General features: G+C 43.3%; 1 protein-coding gene across 3 annotated transcripts in view; it reads left to right on the top strand.

Annotated features, from left to right (window-relative positions):
• The window catches only part of CCZ1 (CCZ1 homolog, vacuolar protein trafficking and biogenesis associated), a 39,734-nt gene extending 30,362 nt beyond the window's left edge, over positions 1–9,372 (top strand). For all 3 annotated transcript variants that reach the window (XM_029576854.1, XM_029576855.1, XM_029576853.1), the window contains 2 exons: positions 1,217–1,344; positions 9,015–9,372. In XM_029576854.1, the coding sequence (XP_029432714.1) occupies positions 1,217–1,344; positions 9,015–9,070 (184 nt within the window). In that variant the 3' untranslated portion in view covers positions 9,071–9,372. The remainder of the gene's footprint in view (positions 1–1,216; positions 1,345–9,014) is intronic.
• The last annotated feature ends 2,320 nt before the right edge of the window (positions 9,373–11,692 follow it).

Consider the following 11,692-nt stretch of genomic DNA (forward strand, 5'->3'; position numbering starts at 1 on the left):
GTTGGTAAAAAGTTACTTTAAAATAAAAAGGTGTTTGCACAGTGTGGCTCTGCCAAATCCTTCTCGTCTCTTTACCCATCTTCCCCTCAGCGGGCCCCAGTGCTGCTGAGCTTTTGGGGTGTGGGCTGTCAGGAACTGGAACATCTAGGGGGGTAACTTTGTAAGGGCCCAGCTTTTAGAGAGGAAAGCATGCACCTGTCTTCCCCTTTGAAAATAATTGCTGCAGACAGTCACACCCGCTAAATTGTGTGCAAAACCCTTCCCCAGTCCCATTCCTGAGAGTCCGGGTACCCCTGAGTGAAGTCCCTTGTGAAAACCACCCTCTTTGTGCCTCTGCAGTTAAAGTGTTGACCAGCTTGATGTTGCATGGAGCTGAGGCCAGGTGTGGTTTTCCTTTTTTTTTTTTTTTTAACAGTAAGAACATGGAGACTGCCACAATAATCTCCAGTACAAATGTAGATCTTTTTTGTACAAACTACATAACTAGATTATTTGTTTTAAGGAACGGATGATGCACCTCTTTCCAGAACATTCACCTTTTGTTGCCTTATAGCCTGTACGTAGAATTCTTTAGAACAGTGTTTATTCCATGTAGCCACATATCTGCACCACAGCTACCAAGTGAAAAGTGGATTCCAGAATTTATAACAAGCGCACGGTTACTCGCGCTTGTTATAAAATTGATGCATCCTTCTGTGCGTGCCGGGAACTGCGCGCGCGCGCGCCTGTTTTAAAATCTACCCCTTAGAGTATAGCTTCCACCTCTTACTCAGCTGGCCCAGTGATAGCCACAACTCACACCAAGTTTTCGGTGGGATTATTTTAAATACTACCGCCGTTTGGGTTTTAATAATAAAGATGGGGAAATACAGATTGGAAAGCAATTTTAAAAAGTAAATACCAAAAAAACCAGGAGCCCCACTCACAGCAAGGAATGTTCTCTGAACATTTGTATGTTATTGTCCTGCTAGCATTGCTGCCTTGGAAGATTTCCATTTCCTGTACACGTGCCAAATGTCATGGGTGGTATCCTTCTCGAGGCATTTCCTGTACACGTGCCAAATGTCATGGCACGTGGTATCCTTCTCGAGGCATTTCCTGTACACGTGCCAAATGTCATGGCACGTGGTATCCTTCTCGAGGCATGGCCATTCAGCAAGCAACCTTTAGACACTGCCAACATCTGTTTTTTGTTTTGTTTTTTTTCTTGTTGCAGAGTTGATGAGGATGAGGAAATCATAGTAAAGGCAATGAGTGACTACTGGATAGTGGGGAAGAAGTCAGACCAGCGGGAGCTCTACGTAATTTTGAATCAAAAGAATGCAAATCTGATTGAAGTAAATGGTAAGTTTTTTGTTTTGTTTTGCTCTCTTGCTTGAATGTCCTGACCTTCTTACCAGAATTCTTATAGGTGGACCTGATTTTTTTTGCATTCTTGCATTTTTTGGCCTGGCAGGTTCCACCTCCTCCTCTTTTGGGTTTCCAGTTCAGTTGGAACCAGCCTCCATGAGCCGTCATGTGCAACTCCTGATGGGGGGGAGGGATTCCCCCTATTTTGTATTTCCTCCCAACTCATTTAGCCCAGTCATTGCAACGACCGTCCTCAGCCAGGAGCCCCTTCTGGAACGCTGCAGTCATGGGCCCCTTAAATCTGCCTATGAGGTGTTGCTGTGGTGCAATGTCTGGGAGTACATCCTTCACCAGGAGAGGTGAGGGCTGCCGGAATCAGATCTTACGTCCTCTGCATGGCAGTACTTGCTGCTGGCCACCCAGCTGGCCCACACTAGATCACTGTTGAGAAAAAGTTCTTGCATTGAGTTTATATGGCAGGGCAGGTCAGGTTACATAAGGTTTTTAGTTTCTTTTCTACACTTTGCATCACAGCGAGATCAAGGCAACATCAATATTCAAGAGATCTTTTTTACCAGATCGTTTTAATAATTAACCTGTAAGCATTGGCCCCGGACATTAATTGAATTGCTCTGAGGAAATCTAATTCAGTAATGCTCAACATGATGTATATGATTGTACCTTACTGTTGCCAGGCTCTGATCAGTGATACATTTTCAAAGGTTTACATTGGGGTTCCGCATGTAAAATTAGCATATTTGCATGTAAGTAGGATGTACGTACATATTTCCCGTTTCATTAACCTCAAGAGAACGTATGTAAATGGTAACGGGGAAGAAGTAATAGGTCCATTTTATTTCTACCACAGGAGAGTATATTTATTTATAGACCGTGCCCTCCAAAGTTTGGGGTGGTTTACAAGAGTACATTCATAAATAACAAAAAATAAAACAAGATAAAATAAGAAAACATAAAAATAAATATATAGAGCTAATGCATTAAGATTCAATATAAAATACAACAGAAAAATAGCTAGTATCAGACTAAGGCTGGGATTCGCACAGATCTCTGAAAGCTTCTCTAAAAAGACAAAATTTCAATGCTTTTTTAAATTCTTCAGGATTGGTGATAAGTCTTAAGGGAAGGGAGATGGTCCTGCAATGGAAAATGAACATTCCCGAGTGACAGCTAGACTAGTGGATCTTGGGGATGGCACCTGTAGAAGTAACTGATTTTGAGATCTGAGGGTACGTGAGAGGGTGTATAAATGCAAACTAGAAGAAAGCCAGCAGTTTTTATTATTATAAATGAGATTATGTATAATGACTAAAATTTTATGTTGAATGCGCCATTTAATTGGTAATCAATGTTGTCATGAGAAATATGACTTGGAATATTATCAAAAGGTGATTACCTAAAATCATGATTTCAGTTTTGGATAAATTCAGTTTGTTGTGAAATAACCAGGTTTTTATTGAAGATAGACAGAGTAATGAATTTTAGAGTGGAATTCTAGGCCTGCCATGTAGGGAAGACAAACTGAATATTGTCTGCGTATAATCTGTACGAGATACCTTGTGTAGAGTAATTGACATATTGGGGAATGGTATATATTGAACAGAGCTGCGGAAAGAGACAGCTCTTGAGATATAGCAGTATTTAATGGAAACCAAGAAGATGTAACTGATTTGATATGAATTTGTTGAGCAAGTAGGATTTAAACCAACAATAAATTATGCCAGGTAGACCAATATTAGAGAGACGAGAGAGAAGGATTTCATGATTAACAGTATCAAAGGCAGCAGAAAGATCAAGAAAGATAGAAACGTAAGAGGTACCTGCGTCAAAACCACGGTGATTGATATCAGTGCTAGATAAGAGGAGTGTCTCTGTACTGTGATTTGGTCTGAATCTGAATTGATACTGATCAAGGATGGAGTGTTGGTCAAGATAGTAAGTTGGTTTAAGACTACAGATTCAATGATTTTTTAGAGAAATGGTAGAGAGAAATAGGACGAAAGTTATTGTAATCAGGGTTTGTATTTGTGGAGTTCTTGGTATTGGGGTAATTATGGCAGTTTTTAATGAGTCTGGAAAGGATCCTGAAGATAGAGAAGAATTAACAATGTGAGCAATAGGTAGAGCAATGTCATCCTTAATGAGTTTAAGCAAGACAGTAGAACAGGATGATAATGGATAAGTGGATGGCTTCATTTTTTATATGATTTGAAGAATTTCCGAATTGGCTATATCATCAGAGGTTTCCCAAGTATGAACAGAAGGAATATTTGGAATATTTGGTACAGTTGAAAAAAAATGTACTGACACTATTTTGACTCTTGTTGAAAATGATTTTTGGTCTTACTATTTTGTGTAGGGTGGGTTTTAATCACAAACGCACTGAATTATCTCGCTGCTCTTGTGGCTGGCCTGATGGCTCAGTGATTCAGTACTGCACATGGCCAAGCAAAGGACCTAGGTTTGATTCCAGTGCAGGTCGGTCGGAGTCGGGGATTCTGCAGAAGCTTTCAGCCCTCCGCTTAGCACATTCTAGTTATAAGCGGGATATAAACATGTACAAATAATACAATAATAAATAGCCACTGGGGGGAAATCCTAGCCGTCTCACCACAGTGACACCTGGTGGCCAGATTCAGGGCCCAGGAAGAGCCCTGGCCGAGGACTATTACTGTGACGATTGAGCTAGGTCACAGCTGTCGGGGAAGGGACCAGTTATTGCCCAGTGCATCTGTGAATACTAAGTGCCAGTGGCTGTCAGAGCGATGGGAACAGGTTACAGCCTCTCCTGCTCTGCTTTCAGGATAGTTTTGGGGATATGGGGGTAGGGATTTCTGGCAAAATGTTTTCAAAGGTATATGTTTGGTCAGGAGGGGGGGGGGGGGCTCAGGGCTATTTGTTATGGGGGGGTATAGAAGGGGGACAAAGCTTGTATGTATTGGGGAAGGGAGACTGCTTGGCTGTGCAACATTTTACTTTTAATATTGGGTGGGCAGGAAGGGAGGGGGATTGGACTGCTTGGCCACTGTTTTTTTTTTATTTTGTTATCTTGCTAACTTTAGCACAGAAATAATCCAAATAACTATCTGGCTAGCACTGATATTTAGTGTTAGCCAGATAAACTTAAGCCATAACCACATTTTCTTATCTGACTACATTTAAACTGGGTGATGACTTATCCAGTTAAAATATACCTGTGGGGCGGGCAGTTTGAACCTTAGAGTTTGTCTGGCTAGCTTAAACATTTAGTTGGAATATTGGCTTTTACATTTCTTCATAATGGTGGAGAAAGCCAGACTGTATTTGCGAATGTTGCAGAAGGCTGGTCCAGTTGGTCTTAGGCAGAGGAACTGAATCCGGGGTCTCCTATAGAGCAGCGCCCTGCTGTCGCCTTTTACTTGGTTGCTTGCCAGCTTATTTGCTCTTGCTCCATCTCCCTGGGTCTCCTATAGAGCCAGCGCCCTGCTGTCGCCTTTTACTTGGTTGCTTGCCAGCTTATTTGCTCTTGCTCCATCTCCCTGGGTCTCCTATAGAGCCAGCGCCCTGCTGTCGCCTTTTACTTGGTTGCTTGCCAGCTTATTTGCTCTTGCTCCATCTCCCTGGGTCTCCTATAGAGCCAGCGCCCTGCTGTCGCCTTTTACTTGGTTGCTTGCCAGCTTATTTGCTCTTGCTCCATCTCCCTGGGTCTCCTATAGAGCCAGCGCCCTGCTGTCGCCTTTTACTTGGTTGCTTGCCAGCTTATTTGCTCTTGCTCCATCTCCCTGGGTCTCCTATAGAGCCAGCGCCCTGCTGTCGCCTTTTACTTGGTTGCTTGCCAGCTTATTTGCTCTTGCTCCATCTCCCTGGGTCTCCTATAGAGCAGCGCCCTGCTGTCGCCTTTTACTTGGTTGCTTGCCAGCTTATTTACTCTTGCTCCATCTCCCTGGGTCTCCTATAGAGCCAGCGCCCTGCTGTCACCTTTTACTTGGTTGCTTGCCAGCTTATTTGCTCTTGCTCCATCTCCCTGGGTCTCCTATAGAGCCAGCGCCCTGCTGTCGCCTTTTACTTGGTTGCTTGCCAGCTTATTTGCTCTTGCTCCATCTCCCTGGGTCTCCTATAGAGCCAGCGCCCTGCTGTCGCCTTTTACTTGGTTGCTTGCCAGCTTATTTGCTCTTGCTCCATCTCCCTGGGTCTCCTATAGAGCCAGCGCCCTGCTGTCGCCTTTTACTTGGTTGCTTGCCAGCTTATTTGCTCTTGCTCCATCTCCCTGGGTCTCCTATAGAGCCAGCGCCCTGCTGTCGCCTTTTACTTGGTTGCTTGCCAGCTTATTTGCTCTTGCTCCATCTCCCTGGGTCTCCTATAGAGCCAGCGCCCTGCTGTCGCCTTTTACTTGGTTGCTTGCCAGCTTATTTGCTCTTGCTCCATCTCCCTGGGTCTCCTATAGAGCCAGCGCCCTGCTGTCGCCTTTTACTTGGTTGCTTGCCAGCTTATTTGCTCTTGCTCCATCTCCCTGGGTCTCCTATAGAGCCAGCGCCCTGCTGTCGCCTTTTACTTGGTTGCTTGCCAGCTTATTTGCTCTTGCTCCATCTCCCTGGGTCTCCTATAGAGCAGCGCCCTGCTGTCGCCTTTTACTTGGTTGCTTGCCAGCTTATTTGCTCTTGCTCCATCTCCCTGGGTCTCCTATAGAGCCAGCGCCCTGCTGTCGCCTTTTACTTGGTTGCTTGCCAGCTTATTTGCTCTTGCTCCATCTCCCTGGGTCTCCTATAGAGCCAGCGCCCTGCTGTCGCCTTTTACTTGGTTGCTTGCCAGCTTATTTGCTCTTGCTCCATCTCCCTGGGTTTCCAGTGAACGGGTCGAGCATTCCCTTACTGGCTAGGAATTCCGCATGCATCGCTGAACATTCGGAAATGGAAGGACCCTGGCCCTGTGCAGGCTTCACCCGCCAGCAAGGGTTGTCCTTTGTGTGACGGGATTATCCCATTCATTGCTGGGGACAGGAGAGAGAACAAGCGGAGGACCCTTTGCCTATTGAAGCTGTGCTTCAGTATTCAGTCTGGCAGGGAATGCACCTGACGGAAGGGCTCCAAGTGACGGAGAGAACAGGTTTGGATGAACAGAGCTTCCCACTAATGAAACCGTACTGCAAGCGACACCATTGATTGATTTTCTAAAGTGATATTCTCGGATTGGCGGGAGAGGGAATCCCACCGTTTTTTGGGTTTTTTTTGGTATGCCTGACTCCTACCCAGGTTTCCCTTCATTATTTTTCTATACCTAACGCCAATACGGTAGAAGCATGTAATAGCTCAGACTCAAAAGGTTAGGGTGGATATTCCAAACCCCACCCAGGGCATGGAATTTTAAATGTGGATAAGTGTGAGGAATACATGCATCAACCTAGGAGAATCGCAAAGTCAGTCGCAATTTATTTAAGCAAAATGTGGTGCTCCAGTGCAAAACTATTTTAAAGACACAATTTTCACTTTCAGTATTCCAATTTTAACAAGAAATAAAATTTTAAAAGCATAGTAAGGAGTTTTAAATAGAATGCCCTGCCACGGCCGTGTTTCGCCAGACGGCTTCCTCGGTGGGAGGGGTGGAGGGAATAGCTGAAATAAAAATAGATACAACCGGTGTATAGTAAATTGCTGTGCTTAAAATGTATATCTTATTGAAATTAGAATACTGAAATTGAAATTGTGTCGTGATGTGGTACTAAGGGCATTAGCCAAGGCACCCATTGGACCACTCAGAGGGGCAACGTTAAAGGACCTGACACTGAAGGCAGTTTTTGTAGTGGTGATATGTTCAGCAAGGAGAGATTTGGAGATCCGAGCCCTACCTGTCCATTCACAGGGACAGAATAGTCATCTGTCCTGTCCCGGCCTTCTTACCTAAGGTAGTGTCAGAGTTTGTCAAACCAAGAAGATTCTCTTATCAGCTCTGACAGAGGTGAGAGGCAGGGGGAAACCTCATCCGCTAGATGTCCAAAGAATGCTTCTCCATGACTAATAACAATAGGTTCAGGAAGACGGACAGGATATTTGTCCTGCTGGAGCCCCAAAGAAAGGGCCAGGCAGCATATAAACCCTCAATTGCACGCTGGATTAAGGAAGCGATAATAGCAGCTTATATTGGGCAAGGAAAGCAGGCCCCAGGGCTTTGTGTGTGCAGCCTCGTGGGCAGAGAGCAGGGCAACAATGTCTCAGGATATTTGCAGCGCAGCAACAAGGTCCTCCTGGGGCACATTCACAAAGCATTATAGGCAAGACCTTCAGGTAGAGCAGGAGCTGAGTTTTAGTAAACAGGTATTGGGAGCCACAGGTGTCAGATCCTGCCCAAACTAGGTACTGCTCGGGCACATCCCACAGGTGTGGACTAGTCTGCAGGACGAAAAGGAAAGGTGACATTTGTACTTACTAGATAATTTCCTTTCCCTTAGTCCTAGCAGAGTAGTCCAAGTCCCTCCCACCCAAAGAGGAAAAAAAAAGGGGGATTCTAACAAAAGGGCAGATCATCAGCCTGTTGGGCTAGGGCAAGAGTCTACTGGAGAACTACCCTGTATCCCAGACTATAGAGTGGCAATAGCGTAAAACAAACGTTAAGAGTTCTTTGCATCCACCTACTGGTTCACGGGAATCCCGCAGGTGTGAACTAGTCTGTGAGGACTAAAGGAAAGGAAATTATCTGGTAAGTACAAATTTTACCTTCTCCGTTTCCATCTACTGGCAGGGAGGCAAAATCGTGGAGTCTAGGACTGATCTGGGGAATGAACAGGGATGTTTGCTTTCCCAATGTCAGGCCTCTCTGATGGGCCTCAGAGACTTTGTAATGTGAGAAAAATGCAGCTGGAACACCAAGCTTGCATGTTTCCTTTCATTTTATAATGGTTAAAGTGCAGCTTTCTTTTTCTGATTTGGCATTTTCTTCCAGCTTAGTCAAAACCAAGGCAGAGATTTGGCATCATGAGCCTGGGTTACGGGCCAAGCATCAGGGCTCCTTCTGGAGCCCTGTATTATGGGCTCTGAATCTGGCCATTAGGTATTGCTCTTGTGGGCTGGGAAAGTGGTTAAGAAACATTTTAAATAAATAATCAACCAACCCACCCTTAAGCAATCTCCATGATTCCTGCTGCCTGGCGGCTCTGTACGCTGCCTCCCCAGCTCCAGTCAACCAGGGGAACAGAAGTCCCATCTAGAGGATTGAAATGGGGCCCTTCCACATGATTCTGCTCAGCACCTGCCAGCTGAGCCACCAAGCTGCCTCGCCCATCATTTGTATAGCCTACTGTAGCCCAGCCACTGTAGTGCCTGTTCTTGGCTAGGAGCCACTGATAATGGCTTTCTCGGACTCTGGCACACATGCATCCTAATTCCAGTTGCCATTCGGCAATAGCTGGGTCTCCTGTTCCACAGCTCCTGTCTGTCATGGGGAGAAAAAGGCCCAGGAATCAAATGAGGGTTCTTCTGCATTGCAATGCACGATAGTTGTCGCTGAGCACCTAAGCCATTTTGTAAATAGTTCATCTTGGATAATTATTTTTTGAAGTTTGTTTACAGATCTTTTTGAAATGGTTCTATTCCTTCATCTGTACTGAACATATGGATTGCAATTATTAGGTTTTTAAATTCCATCTCTTATCTGTTAATATTTCTTTTACTTTACAGAAGAAGTTAAAAAACTTTGTGCCACACAGTTCAGCAATATTTTCTTTCTGGACTGATTCTGGAAAAAACTGGAAAGATGTCTTTTAAAATGGAAGAACTGCTGTTTTCCTTGTATGTGAGAAGGATCTCTGTCATATTAGTGACTGGAGTAAGAATCCCATTAATAAAATGGCAATTGCCTTGTAAGAATCAAATTTCTAACTGTAAGCTAAATGATTATAAGATTTTTAGACTTTAAATATTTATCAGAATTAATTAAAACCTGTCTGTTCATTCATCTGTACCATTCCATTTCTCTGTAATATTATGTTAATATTTGACTGAAAAAATAAAGTGATTTAATAATTGTTAAAATTCAGAGGACTACTCTTTTAGTGCCTTTTCTGTTATAGTTTGCTCTATAGTTATGTTTTTCTTACCAAGAACATCAAATGAATAAACAAGCAACCTTAAGATTTTGTAAAACAAAATCTGGTAAGTACAGATTTTACAATATTAAAGATCACAGTATGTTTTAATAAACAAACCATAATATTCTCTGGTTATAAATGCTTCCTTCAGCCTTGAAGTCACATTTGGAGATGAGAGCTTTGTGATCCCTGAAGCTTATGTAATACAGCAGCTTTTATGCTGGCCCAGTAAAACATATCACACCCTACGACAATTCCCATTTCCTCCAGGATTAATTTGGGCTACTTCAACATGCGCGTGCCGGCGCGCAGGGCTTTTAAAATCTGCCCCCAAGTGCGGAAGAGAAACTGAAGAACAGTCAGGGTAGCAGGGTGTTGATGCTACGAAAATCATCAGGGTAGCAGCATATCTCTGATTTTCACAGGAACAAGTCCATAATGCATTTGAGACTCATGGGCAAACTAATGGCAACATACATTTTCCTCATGAAAGAACAATTATAAAAATATTCCAAAAGTAATTAAGAATAATAATAACCCAAAGTCTTGATTGCATAGGTCTTCACACACCTTAACTCAATACTTGGTGGAATACTGGCAGGCTGAGGTCAGCATTGGGACCCTATATAGGGCCACATCAGCAAGCCTGTTAGTCCCTGGTTGGGAACATAAACCCATGTGTCTGGACTCAAGGAAAGGAAATTATCAATTAAGAATTTTTCATCTTCCTCAATGGATGGCCGTTCTTTTAAAGTAATCCTAAGCCTCACAATGATCTTCTGCGGCAGTTTCCTTAACCCACAATTACAGACGCGGAAGGGACAGCCTGATTACGGCAGGGTCTGGGTAGTGCCAAACTGTTTCCACTTTCCAGTGGTGAACCTGACAATGCCACAAAGGATATTCAAACACATTGACATTTTCTTATAGCCTTCCTTCAATCTGTACCTTTTGAATGTTGCTAACCAGGAATTCTTGTGACAGCCTCTTGTTTGGCATGTTTTAACCTTTGCTTCAAATTCACTTCATACAACAAAAATGTTCGCGTCTTCTTCCAGGAGTATTTGAATCAGCTCCACTATTGCAATTAGACACTGGTGGGTGCTAACAAATTATAGACCTTGTACAGGCAATTTTATAATCGGAGCTAATTTGGGTTTGCTATGACCGAATGTAAATTATGTAATTAAGGTCTTTTTTTTTAATTATTTGTAATTACTTTTGGAATATTTCTATAATTGGTTTTTCATGATGAAAGTGTACAGTATGTTGTGCAGGTCATGAAACAAACTAATGCATTTAGACTTGTAATTTTTAGACAGAAGAATGTGGAAAATGCAAAATTCTTCACAGCATTGTATAAGGCACCGTTTTGCAGCTTCTCAACGCATTATATGTAACCTTAGCATTGGAGGGGGTTCCCTGATTCAGCCCTGTTCTGCTGAGGAGAAATATGGATCCTGGGTAGCAGGCAGGGTGAGCTAGAGACTCGTGCAAAGAAAAAGCTTTCAGTTGTTTAAAATCTGTGTTGATGCATAGTCGGGAAAATTTGGCAGCAGTACAAAAAGCCAATATGAAGCTATGAAATTTGGGAATATGTGATGCAAAAATGGCATTGTGCTTAGCGCAGCAGGAAATATGCAAACTAAAAAGATGTAGACGTAGGAACAGGAAAATGCTGAGCGATTCTCTGCATGCATCCCTTGGTTTACAAACCTTTATTTAAGAATTGTATTACTAACTACAGCATCTCTGTAAATGGCTTATGGGAGCTCAGTAGAGTCAGGAAATGCAGAAATTCAATGAGTCCCAAAACAACTTCAACGTTGTGAAAAATTTAAATCTTTATTGGCGGCAACTCCATTGCTTCAACAGAACACATATTTTAACCAAGGTCCCCCGACACGCACCCGTGTTTCGCCAAACCCGGCTGCATCGGGAGGGACGTATTTAAGGCGGAGTTCATATGCTTAGAAGCTACTACGCGTTTGAGGAAGTAAATTTAGCAAGGAGAGACCTTGGTTAAAATATGTGTTCTGTTGAAGCAATGGAGTTGCCGCCAATAAAGATTTAAATTTTTCACAACGTTGAAGTTGTTTTGGGACTCATTAAATTTGCTGCATTTCCTGACTCTACTGTAATTATTTGCTTGAAGTGCAGCACCTTGCTCCAATTTTTGCTTTATGGGAGCTCAGTGCAATAACCAAGGGTCAGGTCTGACCGGTGCAAGTGAGCTTTGACTCGGCATTACCCAGTTGGCAGCAATCA

Source organism: Rhinatrema bivittatum, chromosome 14 (genome assembly GCF_901001135.1).
Source record: "Rhinatrema bivittatum chromosome 14, aRhiBiv1.1, whole genome shotgun sequence".
In the NCBI taxonomy this organism is placed as follows: domain Eukaryota; kingdom Metazoa; phylum Chordata; class Amphibia; order Gymnophiona; family Rhinatrematidae; genus Rhinatrema; species Rhinatrema bivittatum.